Source organism: Dysidea avara, chromosome 8 (assembly GCF_963678975.1).
Source record: "Dysidea avara chromosome 8, odDysAvar1.4, whole genome shotgun sequence".
Taxonomy (NCBI): Eukaryota; Metazoa; Porifera; class Demospongiae; order Dictyoceratida; family Dysideidae; genus Dysidea; species Dysidea avara.
In genome coordinates this window covers 29,960,351-29,979,117 of record NC_089279.1, presented here as the reverse complement: position 1 = coordinate 29,979,117, position 18,767 = coordinate 29,960,351, and the positions used below count along the sequence as shown (strand labels likewise).

Genomic DNA, 18,767 nt, shown 5'->3' with positions numbered 1-18,767 from the left:
CAGGCCTAACATTGTTTATGTCAGCAGTAGAAGTCATATTTATTTTATGCATGCTGCTGTTCCTGATGATGGATGTACAGCTTCTAAGTTTCAGGAGAAGATGCAGAAGTACACAGACTTGAAATTAGGAAGATGTGGCAGCAACCAGTAACTGTCATACCCATTATTCTAGGAGCATTGGGATCGATTTCAACTTCACTTACAAACTCTTTGAAGCTGCTGGGACTGTTCAATAAGCAACTAGTGTTAAGGTTGTAGAAGAGTGTACTGTTCAGCCACGTTCTTGGGAGACATCTGGCTGATACCTGAAACATCAGTGACATTCAGGGTTTTCTTATACATTTGATGTAGCTACCTGTATTGTGATTATTCATTAAAATATTGATATTACACCAGATTCATGCATTTCAAAATGCTATGTAACATGCTTATACATTTAAATTTGCCATTTTCTTAGTTACTTACGTACATTATAAACCACTGCTTCTTTCTGATGATTTGTGAATGTATCTGCATGCATTAATCATGACATACAGTCCCTTTACATTAATTGACTAAATAATTAGCTTGTTATCAAATCATCTGTCTATTTAAGTACTATAGCATGCTGTTATATAGTGTTCCACTGAACTATATTTACCAAGTGCCATGCCACAGGATGGCACTCCATGTTGAAATGTCTCCAATGCTGCTGCTATTAATAACATTTATGTTGTATGTATTGTACACACATTACTGTGCTTATGATGTTTGTTTTAAACAATAAAGTTTAAAAAAGTACAATTCTATATCTAAGATGAATATCAACAGAGTTCCTTACATGTTGACTTTTGGTGGTAAGAACACTGTACGCATACTACCTGGTGAACCTGATCATGAATAAGTTAACACTATAGCTAAATACATTCGTTTATTAATCTAATCAGTGTTTGCTGAAATAAAGATTACACTAGCTAACCAGCAGACATGACAAGCAGTGCTAGCTATATGGCATTCTTCAGTGGATACTGAAAAATCTTTGAAGGGATGAAAGAATCACTGATCCATGTGCATGACTGACCATGAAGTGCAGCATAGGCACCTATAGCTATGCTCAAAATTTGCTAACTTGATTGGCGAGTGTCTACCCAGGTCGTGGATACACTTTAACAAGCCTGCTATCTTCCTCAGGTGCTTATGATTACAGCCTGAAACCATGACACACATAAAACGTGTTGCTCACATGAGTCAGTGCAGACACACAGTATCATGATAATTTTCTCAAACAGGCTGTCAAACCAATGTAGCTAGTAGCTATACTGCTTAGATTAGAAAATAAGTGATGACGTGATTACTTTATTTAAAAACCTGTCTATGCCATCATAGAAAAGGGCACAATATTAAAATGGTATGTTAAGGAGTGATGTGCAGCTAGTCTGCTAGTGGCCAGCCGGTCAATAGCGCGGGCCCGTCTGGGCAACCACCCACTTGTAATACATCATATTCTAACGGTTTCGTTACAAGCATACCAACTAACTTTTCAAAGTCCCTAGAGAAACGGTGATGGCTGTTGCGATAGCTGTGATGACCTTTTGGCTCGGAGCCTTCTTTGTTCTGCTTGTTGAAGCCGCTATCTTTTATATTTGGTTCGCGTCGAAACGAGTCATCAAACATCAGAATCTTCCCGAAGTGAAGACCAAGCCTCCACAGGTTAGTGCTATTGTCGTGTATCAATTTTTTCATCTAATGTGCTCTTGGTTTCCCCAAGGGGAAACAGCGGAATATAATACGCACGATTATTATTACAGGTGGTTGAAGAACTGATACAGCATATTGCAGAGAAGGGGTCTGGACCGGAGGAAAGTTGTCAATTTCTCAACATCGCCTTGAGCTTTTGGTTCCAGGAAATGAGGGACTCGGCCATTGTAAAGAGGTCAGTGCACTGTAATCATTCATCCTATCATTGTCTTTAACACCTGGTAGTGTTACTAAATGGCAGGTAATATAATGACACTCTGTACTTCAATTTCTGCCCACAGTTTCAAAAAACAAGCCTTGCTGCTTGACTTCAACTATAATCTCGTTTATTCTAGTGAAATTTATATTTGTATTAATGTGGTGTGCACTTTACAAACAATGCTTACCCTTTGACTTTCAACCATGGATGAATATAGTCTCGCCCCCAGACCACAAGGGTGTGGTGACAAGCAGTAGAAACGCTAGGCAGTATAAAACAAAGCCTTACAATTTCCATATGACATCACGTATTATGTAATCTGAGGCATGAATTCAAATAGTCAGCGATGATGGAGCGCTGCTAAAGATCCATGATGCTACCGTAAAAAAGCATCGGTGTAGACCGTGAATGGGACACAGTGATAAAGAACAAAGTGAGTTCTAGTTGTGTGAAAGTATAGGAATATCTGACGTCAGAGGCGTACTCGAATCTGATTGGTAACCGATGAATTCCTCGGTCGTATACGTCACTGCCAAGAGTTTGTATTGCGTGTCACCAGACCCTTGTGGTCTGGGGGCGAGGCTATAGGATGAATATCAGAGTACACAATGTAAATGGCCATGGTGTACCATAGAGTAAGCCAGCAGGCTATTTTAAAATGCAGCAACTATGCAAGTTGCTACAGTGTCGATCAATTTCGAAGTTCGATCTTTTAATCTGTATTTGTGTAACATCTGTTAATACTGCACTGTATTCATTTAGCATCCCACATATTCCCAGAAATAATTGAGTAGTTTACCCTTGCTTAGTAATCACTAGTTAGTACAAAGATGCATGGCGAAATACTCACACACTAGTCTCGCATGGCCAGAACACTTTCTCTCTTTATCATTGGGTAGAGAGAAAAACGGGTCTGGTCTGGTTTGAATCCCACGGTCGTCTTGATGTGCCAGGTGGTTATGTCACAAGTAGCAGTTATTTATGACCCCATGCGCTTAAACTCTACTGTAATAAAACTACAACAATAACCAAAAGTTAAACTTTGCTTACCTGTGAATCAATAAAACACTTATAACTGATTCAATCATTGGTAGATGCCAAAGCAGCTTTAGGCATTGATTGGTTTGTAAATATGTGCTTGTGATTCATAGATGTGAGTGACTACTATTTGAAAACACATCACGTTTCTTTGGTTAACATTACCTAATTATCCAGCTAGTGTCAAGGCAAGTGTGGGATTCGAACTGGACCGGACCCTTTTTTTCTCCCTACCCAATGACAAAGAGAAACAAGTGGTCTGGCCACGTGAGACTACTCACACACCTTAATCTGCCATTATACTAACAACTATAGTTTGTTCTCCTTCACCTACAGTAGTACATCATGTTCCTTATTGACTTCAGTTGCATGTGCTACATCTACCCAAACAGCCCTTTAAGCACTGGAACTTTTATCAAAAAGTGCTTTGATATGAGCGAGAACAACTGAATTGTGAGTCTGTATATCCCATACATTATATATACATATATATATACATATATGTACCACTCTGCGTGGGCAGTTCAAAGGCACCGCCAGTATTGCACTGCTGCAGACCACAGCAAGTGCATTATAACTAATAACGCACTGGTTGTGGTTTTGTAGACCACAAAGAGTGCATTATAAGTTATAATGCACCGACTGCAGTGCAATATACAGATATTGCACTGCTGCGGTTTTATGCAGCATAGCACAAGTGCCAGTGGCGAAGAGCACAAGTGCCGGTGGCGAAGACCACTATGACACCTCACCTAATAGGTGGAAAAACACTTCACAGATCACTCGAATTCTTTTATAGCCTGACATGTAAAGGTCGATTGTGGGCCATAACGTCACCAATACGTATAATGTTTACAAGCAGCCAATGGCGATCGAAATAGCCAAAGCGGGTGGCCACAACTCTAGTCTACATATATATAAACATAATTATACACCTTACTAATCTGGTGCCATCTTAGCCCAGATTAAATTGTAGTCCACTTCGACAATGACTCAATAAAACAAATATATTCTAAATAATACTAACCTTTACATTCGATTGTGGTAACCAGTTTTGTCATGCCACCAGATTCGAGTTTAGCCAGTGTGAATAGTAAGAATTAGACTAGTATCGTTTAGTAGTTAGGTTTTGTTTACTTAAACCGTCTATTTAGCTGCTTTTTTCGCTCGAGAGAATCACTATGGCGATTAGTCTGGTGCTTAGTCTATATGGCACGCTGGCATGCTGAGCACTACATGATGAGAGTTGAACAGCAAATGCAGGTTAGTGATATAACCCATAGCATACTAGCTTTCAATATCTCAGGTGGCTGCAGTACGGGGGAACATCATCGCAACGTCCGGCTTGGTTATCCACAATCGATGTTAGAAACCTGACCTTTATAAGTGTTACAGCTGTCTTGCAAGACTCTCCCCACCTATTAGGTGAGTGGTACATAACAGTTATCATGAACCACGATAGTGGGTTCATAATAGGGATCGCCCATGTTTTTTGCAAAAACCCTAATAGAACGCACACCTAAAAACCACCTTGAAAAGCATCCTTCAACTCAAAACAACCCTCTGGTGGTTCTTTGCAATGAGTATAGGTCCACTAGTAAGTATCAAGTGAAAAGGAAACAGTATGTGTATTTCAGACAACACTGAAATTTGCCAGTTTGTTCATATGATTATTATTCATAATATTATTATTATTATTATTCTTTCACAGGCATAGCAAAGTTTACAAGGAGAATCATGGGATAAAAAGTAGCAAGGCTTGCTGAATGGATCATTGTGCATGTCCATGACCTATTTTTGATTTCGTTTTCGGATGGAAACAGCCCAAACCGGGCCATTTCTTCTGACCAAAACGCCATTACGCTCGAGAAACCATACAAGATCACGCTCAAGGTTAAGTTTTTTGGTGTGCGCTACTTGTGGCTAATAGAATCTGTCTTTATTAAACTCAGTATAGGCCAGGAAGCTTAATCTGGGCTGATGACTTTGTTGCAAGGTGGGTTTTTTTTCGCTCAGTGATTATTGTACGTGGGCAGGTTATCCAGATTAAATACTCTAATAGAGCAGTCACTTAAATACTCTAATAATGCAGTCAAGTGTATAACTACAATCCTTGCACTGAATTTGACAGCTATTAAAGGCACCAGTAATGTAAATTGTAGTTCATATTAGGAGACTTTCAGTCTGTATGCACATTGCAATTTGATCAGTTTCATGTGTGTACTGAAATGTTGACAGTGTTACTATGCAGAATGCAAAATTACACTATTCACAACTTTTTTTCTTATCAATAAAAGAAATCTCATAATCCATTACTGGATTAATTAAAAAGTACACAAACTAGATGAATTAAAAATTGGAAATTTTAAAATGGGAATAGGGATCACTGAAAAAAGCCACAAAACAAGAAGGGATCGCTGGGGTGGTAATGTAAACCACAAATCCCTATTTTGACTCTCTGTTGGTGGTAATGTAAACCACACACTTCTCACTTCAAAATGACAGAGCATGTAAATACGAAAACTTTATGACAGAGAGTCAAAATAGGGATTTGTGGTTTACATTACCACCCCAGCGATCCCTTCTTGTTTTGTGGCTTTTTTCAGCGATCCCTATTCCCATTTTAAAATTTCCAATTTTTAATTCATCTAGTACAATGTGCACTCGTGCTCTGCCTGTATAAACGCACTTGCCTTCGGGCCTAACGGCCCTCAGGCTTGTGCGTTTATAACGGCCCGAAGGCAAGTGCGTTTATATCAGGCAGAGCACTCGTGGCCATTGTATAACTATATAATGCATGTGTCTGTGTGTGTGTGTGTGTGTGTGTGTGTGTGTGTGTGTGTGTGTGTGTGTGTGTGTGTGTGTGTGTGTGTGTGTGTGTGTGTGTGTGTGTGTGTAACCAGATTTGCAAAAAGGTACCTTTTACACACACAAATTTTGACCTATTTTTTGAACTTTGAAGCTTTCATAACTAAATTTCCTGAAATTTTCTTTGAGTGTAGCTACAGTGTCAGGTTGCATTTTGATACTAAGAACAAGTTAATCAGTATAAGGAGTCAAGTGTTATATCATTTTGTTTGCTGGTATGTAAAATGTGTGGAAAAGGTACCTTTTCCCCAAATCTGGTCACATATAGCATATGTACACATTGAGCTGAGCCCTAGATAACTCATGGATGGAGTTTTTGAAGTTTGACTAATGATCATTTGTAGTACTTTTGACCTGCTAAAAGTATTTTCAAAATCTTATCATTCAAAATTTCTGAGGCATTGTTATTAGAGCTGTGCACCTATAGGTTTATTGGTCATCAAGAATTGATGATGACCAGTTAATTGGTACAATTAAATTCCACTATTTAGGCATGGTTTTATAACAGTACATATCTCTTAATGAAGCGCATGTACTTGTGTGACTGACATTAAATTCTTATTGGGTAACTATTGATACATAACAATATGCATTATGCCAAGACCCAGTCATTGAATTACAGTGATTGATATGTTCTGCACTCAAATGTTAGTGTTTATTTGAGTGAAATAATTGAGAGCCAATTATTGCTTATTTAATATTTATCACCAATTATTGAAGTTTTAGAAATCTTTGATCGATTAATTGGTTATTCTGTGAAAGTGAACAGCACTGATTATGGCCAATCACAATTTTTTTTTACCATATACATTTTCTATGGAAACGTTCATAGTCTTTTATGATCCTTTTCCCAGACTTGTAAGACACACATGTCCATTCTTGACACCTTTAGGCCACTCCAAATAAATTGTCTATTTCCCGTCCTGCACCCAGGCACATTTGCATGCGGGCAGGCAATAATTTTCATTAAGATTGGCAGTTTTTCAAGCCATTATTTGTCTGGCACAACCATATAAAGCTGCATAAAAGCACGCTCAAGCCTTTAATTTGCAAGAATTAACGAACGCATGGATTTGTGCTGACTTGATAGCACGTTGGCTCGTGCGCTAACTCCTTTACAAGATCATTTTTACTGAACCTGTACGATATGAAAGAATAACTGAAAAATAATGGAAGAATGCAAAATAATGGAATATTTAGAGCTAACAGTAACCATATGCAGATGGTGGATGGGAAATATTGGAGTGGCCTTAATTATCTGGTTGCTATTTCTCTTGAGAAAAAATCCAATTTTTTTTTCTCGAATCTCAGCTGAATATGTACAGTTCATACTATATGATGTGCAACATACTGATAAAATATTAACATTGCAATAATGTGATCAACTTTAAGGTTAATACAAAATGCAAGACATTGACGTGTTTACATTAAAAAAATTTATATGTAGCAGAGTAAGGGAACAGGTATAAAGGTTTATATTTTAGCTTCATTGTAGACTTTCCTTTTATGATGATTGCACAATAAGGTCATGATATACTGATAACCAATGCAAAAATTGATCTTTCAATCAACGATCTACAGTGTATATATACCACCTGCATAGTTGAATTATGAAGTGATTGCATTACAAAATAGATATTGAAGTAATATTTCAATATTTTGTGTATGTTAGATACCTAGCACAAAGATCATCATGGATTTTAAAACCAAGATGAAAGCAAAGATTTAAAAACACGAAGATCCAAGGGCGTGATCTCTAACTGACTTTTAAAATGGGAGCATTTTATATAGACATATAGGTGGAGTCATTGTGAGATTGAGTTTGATGTCGTTTTAAATTTTTCATGCGGTCTTAACATGAGTGTGGAAGACTGAACATGTTTCATTGAGAAATAAAGAGAGGTCAAAGCTCACACCTATCACTGCTTCATGAAGATGTATTCTATTCAGGATAATTATCTTGACAAGGAAACTGATCAAGGACTGCCAAGTGCACGTGTCATGGCATCACAGCAGTGTGAAGAGCAGGTGCATTACTGTAACAGTTGGCTTGAGTGATTACGATTATAAGTGGTCACAAGTTGTTATATTTATGGCGCAACAACACCAGGGTCAATTTCGCATACAGCACATTACAAATGATGCTAAATAACCATTCTGAAAAGACAGTTTAGTTGAAGATGAAACATGCTTAAAACACTCTAGAAAACAGATGGACATTAAACAGAGCTTTCTCTGATATTACTGGACTTCTCTGTTAATCCTGACAGACGTAGCTACAATATTAAACAGTTCTTTCCATAACCAAATCGCTTATAAAAGGAATGGAGTAGCTAAACTCGTGTTGGCTTGGATGACTTACTGCAGACTATTAGCCTGTAATATGCTCGGGATAGCATAACAAATCAAAGATCAAAAGTGAGATTTGCAATGCCCGAGGTATTTTCTGTTACCAGGTTTTAGAACCTGCAAGCAGATATTTTAGTGAGACCTCATAGTCTCCCATAGATCAAAGCATTTTATACATACTGTTTTCTATATGTGCCAAAATCAAAATATCAATATCATACAGTTTGGGCATGGCTTTATATCAAATATAGTTGTGCCTAACTGTTGAATAGAGAATACCTCTTTTAATTTTATATGTGATACAAGGGTTTGCAAAATTCTTGTACATTCCGTATGTCAAACATTCGCACATGTGTGTTGTTGTTCTTAGATGTATGTCATCTGCTGCAACTGTACATAATGATAGTGTTCGAATATTATACGTAGTGCATGTAGGCATAGCCTTATTCACTTTTGTGCCTAGGAATTTGAATTGCATTGTATGCACATTTGCAAAAGTTTGAATTACGAGGTACGTGAAACCGTGTCTACAGTACATGAAATATTGTACCATATCCTGTTTGAATACCTACCAGTAGATATGAGTAGTGGATGGCAATAGATCTTGAGGTAAATGTAAGAACAATAATGCGCATATAGGTTTCACGTGCATGCCCACTAGTCTGGCACTGCCTCCCCCCTCACAGAAAGTACAGTGCTTTGTGTAAACATTGCAAAAAAAATTAGACTTTTTTGCAATTATGATATACAGAAGCTATGCTATATGAGTCTACAGGTGACTAAAAATTATCAAAATTCTGCTATTTGACTTCACTCATACACAGCGAGCCATCAGGTACAGTAAGGGAGAGTGCCTCATACTGGTGGCAAAGATGGATGGGTTTCTGGTAGGCCTGAGTAGACACCTTAGGCCAGAGCCTATTATGCTTTCAAATTTGCCTAGTATTCTTTTAAGAATTTCAAAATTATGACAAAGAACACAAAATGAACTACAACTACATTGAAGAACACAAAGCATACTACAACAAAATATGACACTGGGGAAAGGAAATTATTCGAATTAGACACATGTATTCATACAGTAGTGAATTGTAGACTTTGTACCACACTGAAATGACACCCAGCTATGAGAAGAAGTGATTCCTGTGCTTAACTATTACCATCAGGTACTACTAAATCACTTGCAGCTACTTTTGACATTCAAAGCTGGTAGTGCATGTGCTATTTGACTGGCACAATATTTTGCAAGGTTCACACAAACCACTGTATTGTACTGGGATCTTCGAACACCCAGGTGCAGACACGTACTGAATTGAATTTGTTGGAGCCCATTCAGTCGTGTGAAGACGTTTGTTTGGTTTGTTCGATTACTCTAATAGAACATACACTGGCAACAAATTATTCTAATTAAATGGTCCATTTTATGTCACATAATCAACGTATTCTGTGACATAATTGTCCAGATTTGTAATTAGCTTAATTCAGCTACAGTTCTACACCTTGTATAACATTCTGTTGTACCTTCTGCAGGGTCCTAGGTAAGATAATCCTATAGCTAAGCTATAGAACTGCAAAACTATGGGATTTTGAGGTCCCAGTTGTAGGAGGCATGAGATAATCTTGTAGGATTGGTATGAGAAGGCATAGAACTTTACAACATACCTGGACCTACCTGAATATTAAGAGGTGATGTACCCAGATGATATACCATATTTTACTGTTCAATAGTTGTCACTGCTATACTTTTCAGTTAGCAAAAGCACGTGATGATGCCTTTTATCTGAGAGCAGCTACTCAATAATACTTGTGTGACAGTAAGCCCACAGTGTGTATACTCATTTTATAGTGGCTGACCTTATTTAACATCCTTCAATACTTGGCTCCTTAAAAGTGCTATTTTGAGGAGACTTAAAAACAACTCCTCATCATCAAACGTTCCCTGTCAGCACTCATCGTCATATTCAGATACAAACCACAGCTGTTATGACAATACATCAGGGTTGCGATGTGACTACTATCTGGGGGTGGCTATTACACTGTATACATGTATACTGCATAAGAGCCACAGCTATTTACCAATACTATATGGTAGTATTATTACTGTGTTGAGTACACATGATAAACTATATCCTGCTGTAGGTTTGTTATGCGTCGTGTTCAGAAAGAGTTTGAAGACTTCATGATGACCCGGACACAAGGGAAACTGGTGGAGCAACTTGTGGTGAGCAATAGATGGAATAATGGGGCAGTACCATATGGTGGTGGCTGCAGGTGAGAGACTACAGCCTGGGGGAACAACTACCAGTATTCCATAGTGTTAAACTGACAGATGTCAAATATGACCAAGGCAGCAGTGTGATTAAAGTGAGCACTAACATTATCACTGGTTATTGATGTATCTTCATTTAGAGTATGGATATCAGCCTTGATGTGGAGTACAAGTGAGTGATTTGTAACTGACATGTAAATATTCCCAAGTGCTTACTAAGATACTAGTACATTGGATTTTAGGGGTACCGTACCACTTGACTGGGGAGTAACCAAAGAACAAAACTCTTTGTTGTTTTAATATTTACAAAACACTTCTGTCCTCAAATGTAGCAAGCTCAATTTGCTTTTCTAAATAAATACGTACTATAAACTGTAAAAATTTCTAAGGCGAACCACAAGTACAAACAAGCACTCATACACACGCACGAATACTTGTCCCGACTCCCCATGGCTGACCCTGAAGGTGTGTCATAGTTACTATGACATTATTATAGGGGCGGAGCACAAATGAGGATTGATGCTGATCTGGTGAGCCTATTGTGGCTGTTAACCATGATGACATGAGTTATGTACAGGTTTTGGGGAGATGTGCATTTGTGTCAGTGAAGGTGTGTTATGTCAAGGGACAAGGAAGACTACGGTTTACACGCGATGGTTGTACCAGTTGGTCTTTCTCCTTCTATGAGGTGAGTAACTGAGGAGTTTGGCCACAACCATATCATCAAGGTAGTTGATAAGGCAATGTGATACTCCATTGGTGCAACGTGAATGTGTACACCCCGTGGCTTCTACTCCATTTTTCTCAGTGCTACAGTAGTTTAGTTTTGCAGCTAATACACTTCAACCTGAATTGATTGGTCCAGTGGTATTCTACTGGTGGAGCAGTAGATGTCTAGAATGAGCCGGTTTAACTCAAAGTTGAATACTTATCAAATAGCCTTTGCCTTTGATGTAATGCTATATGTTATTGTGCAACCAAACATGGTGCCTGGTATTGATATTGAAAATACTTTTATGAATTTGTCAGGAAGTTAGGATAATATGGCACTGGTTACTTAACTAGTATTGTATTGGGCTAGCTGAAAGAAGATTTGTAAGGGTTCTGGGATGCACACAGTACAACAGAATACCGTTGATACTGAGGTGTCAGGGCTGACATCTCAAGATATATGATGACCTGCAACCTCCTGTGGCTTGTATAGTGTACACAAGTCATGTGAGCTATTGCATGTGAGATTACATGAGCTATTTTTGTCAGCACAGACACCAGAGCTGCAGGTAGAAGTCGAGTGTCATTTGGATGGGAAACAGTTCAACCAATTGTCCAGTTTTATAGAGAACCAGGTTGGGATTAATAGTGACATGTCTATGTCACCTGTGACTACTATTAGATACACAAATGGGTCAAGAAGAAGCACACCCTACCTCATTACAAGATACGGTGTGTACTACCATGTACTGTGTATTAATGTACAAGCCATTTCTTCTCAGATTTCAGCCATTCTTCACACAACCAGCCCCCCAGGATCAAAGGGTTGAGGTGTGTACATGGCAACATAATGTGCTGTCTGTTACTATGGTGTTGTGTTTGTACTGTAGTTGTTTGTACATGACAGTGACCTCACAGTGGGCCAATTGACAGTAGAGGTGGTCAATTGTAGTCGTCTGCCACCAGTCTACCACCCCAGTCAGTTGTTCTGCTCTCTAAAGCTTGGTATGTAACTCTGCGTGTGTATGTGGTGCGTGCGTGTGTGTGTGTATGCCCTAGCTGACTTGATACTATAATTTTTTGTAGGCAACTTTACAGCAGTTTTAGTTACAAATAGTGTTTTAAATCAGTTGGTATGGTTTGTGTATCGATCCAGCTGGCCAGCCATGTCAACCATTACCTGGTATGTGGCGTATGTTATGGCCGGTAGTGGAGTGCGAAGTGGCACGCCCCCTGGATGGAGAAGCTATAGGAGTGAACTTTGCTGATGTGAGTGGCATTTATTAGACTACTCCTTCATTACTCCCTGTCAATACAGACCAGTTGGAAGGAGAGAGAAGATGAGAGACATGAACTAGTAGTAGCTGTAACACTATCACCACATACCTCAGCTGCCATTGCTGGAATATGCAAGGTTGGACCAGTAATGTCCAGTATGTATGTAGCAGTGGGGATTGTGTGTGGGTGTCATGATTATTGTAAAGTGTGCCAAAATTGACAGAAGGTGTACTATGTTCAAGTGGACAGTAACATACACTGTACTATAAACCAAAAGTTCATAAGAGTTAATTTTTATACAAACTTTTTTACAGATAAAATTCTCACAACTTCTATTGTTACACTAAAATTTCTGCTGCACACATACACATGCACACACAAGGCAAAATCTTCAGCTGCCGTGTTAGCCTGGTCATGCCTACCCAGTGAACCACCACTGGGTACCTATGTGCTACTCAGATTCTAGGAGTCAGCGCAAGCAAATCCTCCTGGAGCAGAACTAGTAACCTGCAGGACACACACGCACACACACACACACACACACACACACACACACACACACACACACACACACACACACACACACACACACACACACACTACCTCAATTACCTGTATACACTATAGGGAGACGTACTGTGCTCTATTAACCACATGAAGGTGACCTCAGCAAAGTCGGTTGTTAAACTACTTCATAAGATTAGCACTGAAAAGTGAGTACTATGTTACCTAGTACTTGAGTAACGTAGGGCATGAGTGAATGTGTTCTTGAATAGTGTAACATTTGAACATTCAAGTTTGCACAGAACGACTGTTTAACTACCATAGCTCCCACTTGATACACCTGTACATGTTTCATAGCAATTTCAAAGCGGTTAAAAACATTCAATCAATTGTGATTGTTGTTGTTATAGGTTCTTGTTTACTCTGATGAGGCCACCATCTTATGCACAGTCTGAGTTGCTAGGTAATGCTAGAGAACAGAAAAAGCGACACAAACACTATCACCGTGACACCAACACTACACTGAGTCCATCCCATGGGCAAAGGAAGCCATTCAAGAGCCACTCTAAACATGAAGAAAAACTCCGTCACCTGCCGATAAGTGGAGACTTTGATCCCAACCTGCCACCAGAGTGTTATGTTGATAATTATGATGGGAAGGGAGTAAAGAATGGTAAGGGGTCATCCATTATTTTCAGCCTTTACGCAAGAGTACAAAGAGTACGCTAGGGGGGAGGGGGTTAAATCACATGTACGCTTATAAAATGATGAATTATCATTGTGTATATACTGTACACTAGTGGTACCCGCGCAAAATGCGCGTGATACTAAGACAATTGTTATGTCCTATTGTGTGAATACACTTGAATTTGAACATTACTTCACATCATTACATACCAACAAAGACATGATTACGCATAGCTACTGATGTGCATACATAATTTCCTCAATTGTGTGTAATGTTGGTGGCCTTGTGCACTGGAATTTCTGCACATCTGTACAGTACTCATGCAGAACACAGTTCTCGTGAAGGTGGCGTATCAAGATGTGTCCCATTACAACCATGCATGAAAAAGATTAGTTTTCAATGGCAGGGATGTACTCAACTTCATTTTGATGATGTTGCATGAACTAACATAAAGTCTTTGAGTGTGGTGTGAGGATCAATTTACCAATAGTTGGTGCATCACCACAATGAGCTATGTTCTAATTCAACTTGCATTTGTCACATTCATTTTGTATATTAATGTAGTCAATTTGAGTAACTGAATTGTAGTTCCATTTCTACATCCTATCATGGTATTGTAAGGTTTACTTATCGCATGACCAAGAATGTATGCAGTAAAGTATTGAGTATGGGTATTCAAGTTTATCAGCTGTACTGAGCAAGGTCAACACAACCATGTGGATTTGGATAGAGTAGAGTTCTTTTGTTGCGTTCTGAATCAAGACTCTTTGTACGCTTGCATAAAGACTGAAAATTATGGATGGTCCCTAAGTAGGTTATTGTTATTTTTACAATGCTGGTAGAACAGAAGTGGTTGCTCATCATCATTCATCTAAACAAATGTTAACTAATTCAGTATTGACACCTTAGATCGATAAAAAAATATTCTAAAGTACGAGATGTTTGTCCATACCATATGTGTCCCAGGACCCTTATTACCAACCTTCACAGCACAACCCAGTGTTTTCTCAGCTAATAAATAAAGCTTAACACCTGGTGCCGTGATTGGCTGTGTAATTCCATGTCGTGTGACGTGTATGTGTTAAGTATATCTGTTTTACCAGTTGATTATATATACTTGTTAATAGAACATACATCTGTTGATGGGATACTCTAATAAAATATCGCTTATGCTGTTCAAATAATTGAGGTCCTGCTTTAATTATTACTACTCCACTGTAGATGCCAAGCTTGATCTGAGGAGACATTATTGTTCAGTTAGTGACCTCAATGATCGTGCTACAGACCCAAAGAGTAGTGGGCAGACCGATGTGATGCTAACCCGTTCAGCAAGTCTCTTCCCCGCTGTTAGATTACCAGATTCTGCCGAGCTGGACATAGTCAGGGCCAGTTCCCCTGGAATGGATCAAACTGACTTGATGGACCAGCCAAGTAGTAACCCTGACCTGTGTACTACCAGTTTGAAACCTGCTAGTCAGGTCAGTGTACCAGCTAAAACCTGCTAGTCAGGTACCAGTTTAAACCTACTAGTCGGGTCAGTGTATGTAATTGTACTACTGGCTTAAATCTGCAAACCAGGTTGCAGCAGTGCCAACTTATGCACTATTCCAGCTAATATGATAGTTGAGACTGCTAGTGCTTGTGTATAGAGGCTCAAACTGATCCCCATAAATTGTCTGTATTGATACACTGTGTCATTGTATAGAATCCTCGTTGGGATGAGAAATTCACATTCAATGTGACCCCAGAGCACCAATACCTTAATGTGATGGTGTGGTGCCATATGGAGGACGGCAAGGGGTTAGCTCTATCTCAGGTGTGTTTTGTGTTGTCATAACTACTGTTGCTATGTGTGTGTGTGTTACTAGGCATCCATTAGTCTAACTGATGTGGCACTGCAGTGTTTGTCTACCTCATTGTGTACACACAGCCAGCGTTATGTCCTGCTACCAGTGGAACCTGTCAAGTTTGGCTCTAGGTAAATACTGTTTATTTTAGTGTAAGTGTGGGTATTAGTTTGTTACTGTTAGTCGGTCGGTTATCAGGGTTAGTGGTAGTCGTGGTAACATAGTTTATGAGGGAGTATACGGTGGTGATGTGTTGCTACGACTCACACACACCACAGAGCACCATCAGCCACCAGAGATGGCTGACCCACAACCTAATAACACAACTACACCAGGTAAGCTGCTAATGTGGACACTAGGTAGCTATGTATGGTGTTAATGTTTCTGTTACAGAGTTGGACCAACTGTCAGACCATCAGGTGTGTGTTGTTGTTGTTCTGTTGCTGTGGTAACCACTGGTGTACTGCCCTCAGGCTATTAGTGACTGTAGTGACAATGAAGACATGCCAGTGGCCTTGTAAGTGATGTGAGGCAAACATGGGGACATGTACATGAGCATTTAAGCACATTCACAGTTATATACTTGCCTTCAGGTACTTACCTGACATGTGAATGTTGTGAAATATAACAAAACATTCAAACATTGAAATAATCGAGGGAAAGATGTCATTGTTCAGTCATCATGTATGTCATCAAAATATTGTCTAGACTGTCCACTGGTCCCATGTAGAGGATTGTTTTGTTATTTCACACACTATGATCACATGGCAAGTACCTGAAGGCACTCAGTGTGAAACACTGGGAACGCTCTGGCCTTCTGGTGTGTTATACCCATCAGATTAGCTCAAAAAGCAAAGTATTCCTTTTATGGGCTCCTGGTTCTGTTGGTACTTTCCTTAACCCCAGAGGAAGTTAAGCACCATTAAAATGTATTATGCAAACCCTTGGCCTTTGAGATAAACTAATGTGTGGGGATGATGTAATACTGTTTTGTTTACAATAAGCATACTTGGCTAGTTCTAGAATCGCTACATGCAAAATACTGTTTGACCAAATATGCCTAGTGATTCCACAAAGGTATGTACAACATCTTAATCCTGACACGAAGCACAACTGAAAGAGCTAACAATCCTAAGTGATCCCCACCATTAGCTGGTTTTGTATTGAGACTGTTGAGGTTCACATTATATTCCGAACAATTGTGTAATATTTTGAAGTAGCACCTAAAATCTTTCCACCCTGTCCCCATGTCTGGTATACACACATACATGCACTCAACATAAACAGTGTTTCATGTAGCAATGGAGAACATAAGTTGCTGCAAAATGAACCAGCTGAAAAGCTGATGACAGATCACGATTTTAAACCGACTGAGATAAAACATGGACCAGCTTATTGTGTCATCTGTAGCAAGAAGGTGAGGGGTAATAGCCATACTGCTAATCTTCTAAACATTGTTATAGTTCTGGAGTCACAAAGTGTTGAAGTGTCTGCACTGTCACTTGATGTGTCACAAGAGATGTTCGCAATACTGCTTGAGACAAGTGCCTTGTCGCAGGTATGCAGTGAACTTGTGTGCTGTGTGTGTGTGCAGGGCCTTATCAGTTGCTTATTGTAAACTTTTCTTACAAGTATTTATACTGCTTGTGATATTGTAGCAAGTGCCATGCAACTTTCACTAGGTTTTACCAGCATGATTAGGGGCATAATAGGTAGGCAAAAGCATCAAGCTTGATGCCAGCACAATAGGCACAGGGTATCAAATTTGCATGTATTGAATGAAATTGACCACAAGCAAAAATATCAAATACTCTAATAGAACAGTCACCACATATTGAGTACCCCTAATAGAACATTCTTGGGTGTATTGGATGCTCTAATAGAGCAGTCAAGTAAAAATGGAAGCTCAACTGTGTGTTACTGGGACATAACCGAAATATTTGCAGCGTTTCCCAAAAGCACTTTCAAAAGCATACTAGGTCCAGTCCAACTTTAACTACGTAGACATGTGTGGGTCACTCAATATTTAATCCTGTAGGGTTACTAGTGGGTATAGTATTGAAAAGGATCATGTGACCGATGATCATGTGACTGATGATCATGTAGCAGATGATCATGTAGCAGCAGCAGTGGTGGTAGACAAGATGGATGATCATGATTTCGAACGAAGTATTACGTCAGCAGATTTTCTGTCAGACGGGAGTGAAACGGATCTTGTAAGTTAGCACATGCACACACTACACACACACACACAGAGCCAGCCATTTTATTATTACATATCACTGCAGTCTGAATATGAGTATCCACATGGACCAGTGAGGAGTGAAGTGAGTACCATTATCTGATTATGTCCACTATAATCATCTTATTGTGTAGTCTGTGAATTCATTTGATGAGCCCCATGAAGCTGACAAGCAACTGAAATATGAGGTAGTAACATGGTCACTATATTGAGGTGGTCTTATATACCATCTTAGCTTGTGTATTCATTTGATGAGCCTCACAAGACCGAGGAGCAACTGAGACATGAGGTAAATTATCACGATCACTATAATGAGCTGGTCTTATTATTGAGGTCATGATGAGTATACCATATACCAAAAATATTTCGAGGGGAAAATTTTTGCTGATTTCGATGTGTTGGGGGTTAGCAGCAAAAAAATTTATCTTTGAAATACTTAGATCTCCATATGGGGGAATGTTTAGCATCTAGAGGGGCCTGGTGGCATGCTTCTCTAGGAATTTGTTTTTTAAACTTGTTCTGGTATATTCTCAGGTATGTACCTATATTCACTGTTTCTGTTATAACTTCTCGGGTACATTTCTCAGCTACTGTATGTACCCTTAGGGAGTTTGTTGAGGGGGTGCCACCACCACCCCCTTAAATGAAGTCCCTTAACTATCATGGGACCTAGGTACTATATAATAAAATGGTCTTATCACACAGATGAAAACTATACTACAAGAGATAGACTCCATCAACACGGCCTACAATGCAATAGGCAGGACCAGTCCTACTACAGAACAAGAAGAGGAATCCATTAAGGCCACTCAGGTGAGGTGTAGGGCATACAGAATGACATGATTTGCCTTGCATATCATTTTAGGAGAATCTCTCTGTTAAACTGGAAGAATTGAAATCACAATTATCCCAATGTCACACTGACCTGCAACTAATTGAAGAGCTAAACAAGCTGGATGATGACACCTAATAATTATGTATATTATTAGTTTGTAATGATGTAATTTTTTTTAACAATGTGCTCAATAATTTGTGTA

At 39.1% G+C, this 18,767-nt stretch overlaps 1 protein-coding gene across 2 annotated transcripts; it reads left to right on the top strand.

The window, feature by feature from the left end:
- Positions 1–1,480: 1,480 nt before the first annotated feature.
- On the top strand, positions 1,481–18,767 carry LOC136263421 (PDZ domain-containing protein 8-like). 2 transcript variants are annotated; one of them, XM_066057930.1, is made up of 29 exons: positions 1,481–1,689; positions 1,788–1,912; positions 10,331–10,412; positions 10,463–10,555; positions 10,601–10,632; positions 10,957–10,990; positions 11,038–11,148; positions 11,726–11,806; positions 11,854–11,903; positions 11,954–12,002; positions 12,062–12,176; positions 12,328–12,440; positions 12,490–12,585; positions 13,077–13,162; positions 13,364–13,626; positions 14,863–15,119; positions 15,347–15,457; positions 15,510–15,619; positions 15,672–15,823; positions 15,882–15,907; positions 15,962–16,005; positions 16,788–16,905; positions 16,952–17,046; positions 17,527–17,704; positions 17,777–17,815; positions 17,865–17,918; positions 17,966–18,019; positions 18,436–18,543; positions 18,596–18,767. In XM_066057930.1, the coding sequence occupies exons 1-29, from the start codon at positions 1,543–1,545 to the stop codon at positions 18,698–18,700; spliced, it is 2,928 nt and encodes a 975-aa protein (XP_065914002.1). In that variant the 5' UTR covers positions 1,481–1,542; the 3' UTR covers positions 18,701–18,767. The 2 variants fall into 2 exon arrangements, with proteins under 2 accessions (XP_065914002.1, XP_065914001.1); XM_066057929.1 differs by having other exon boundaries at positions 16,776–16,905.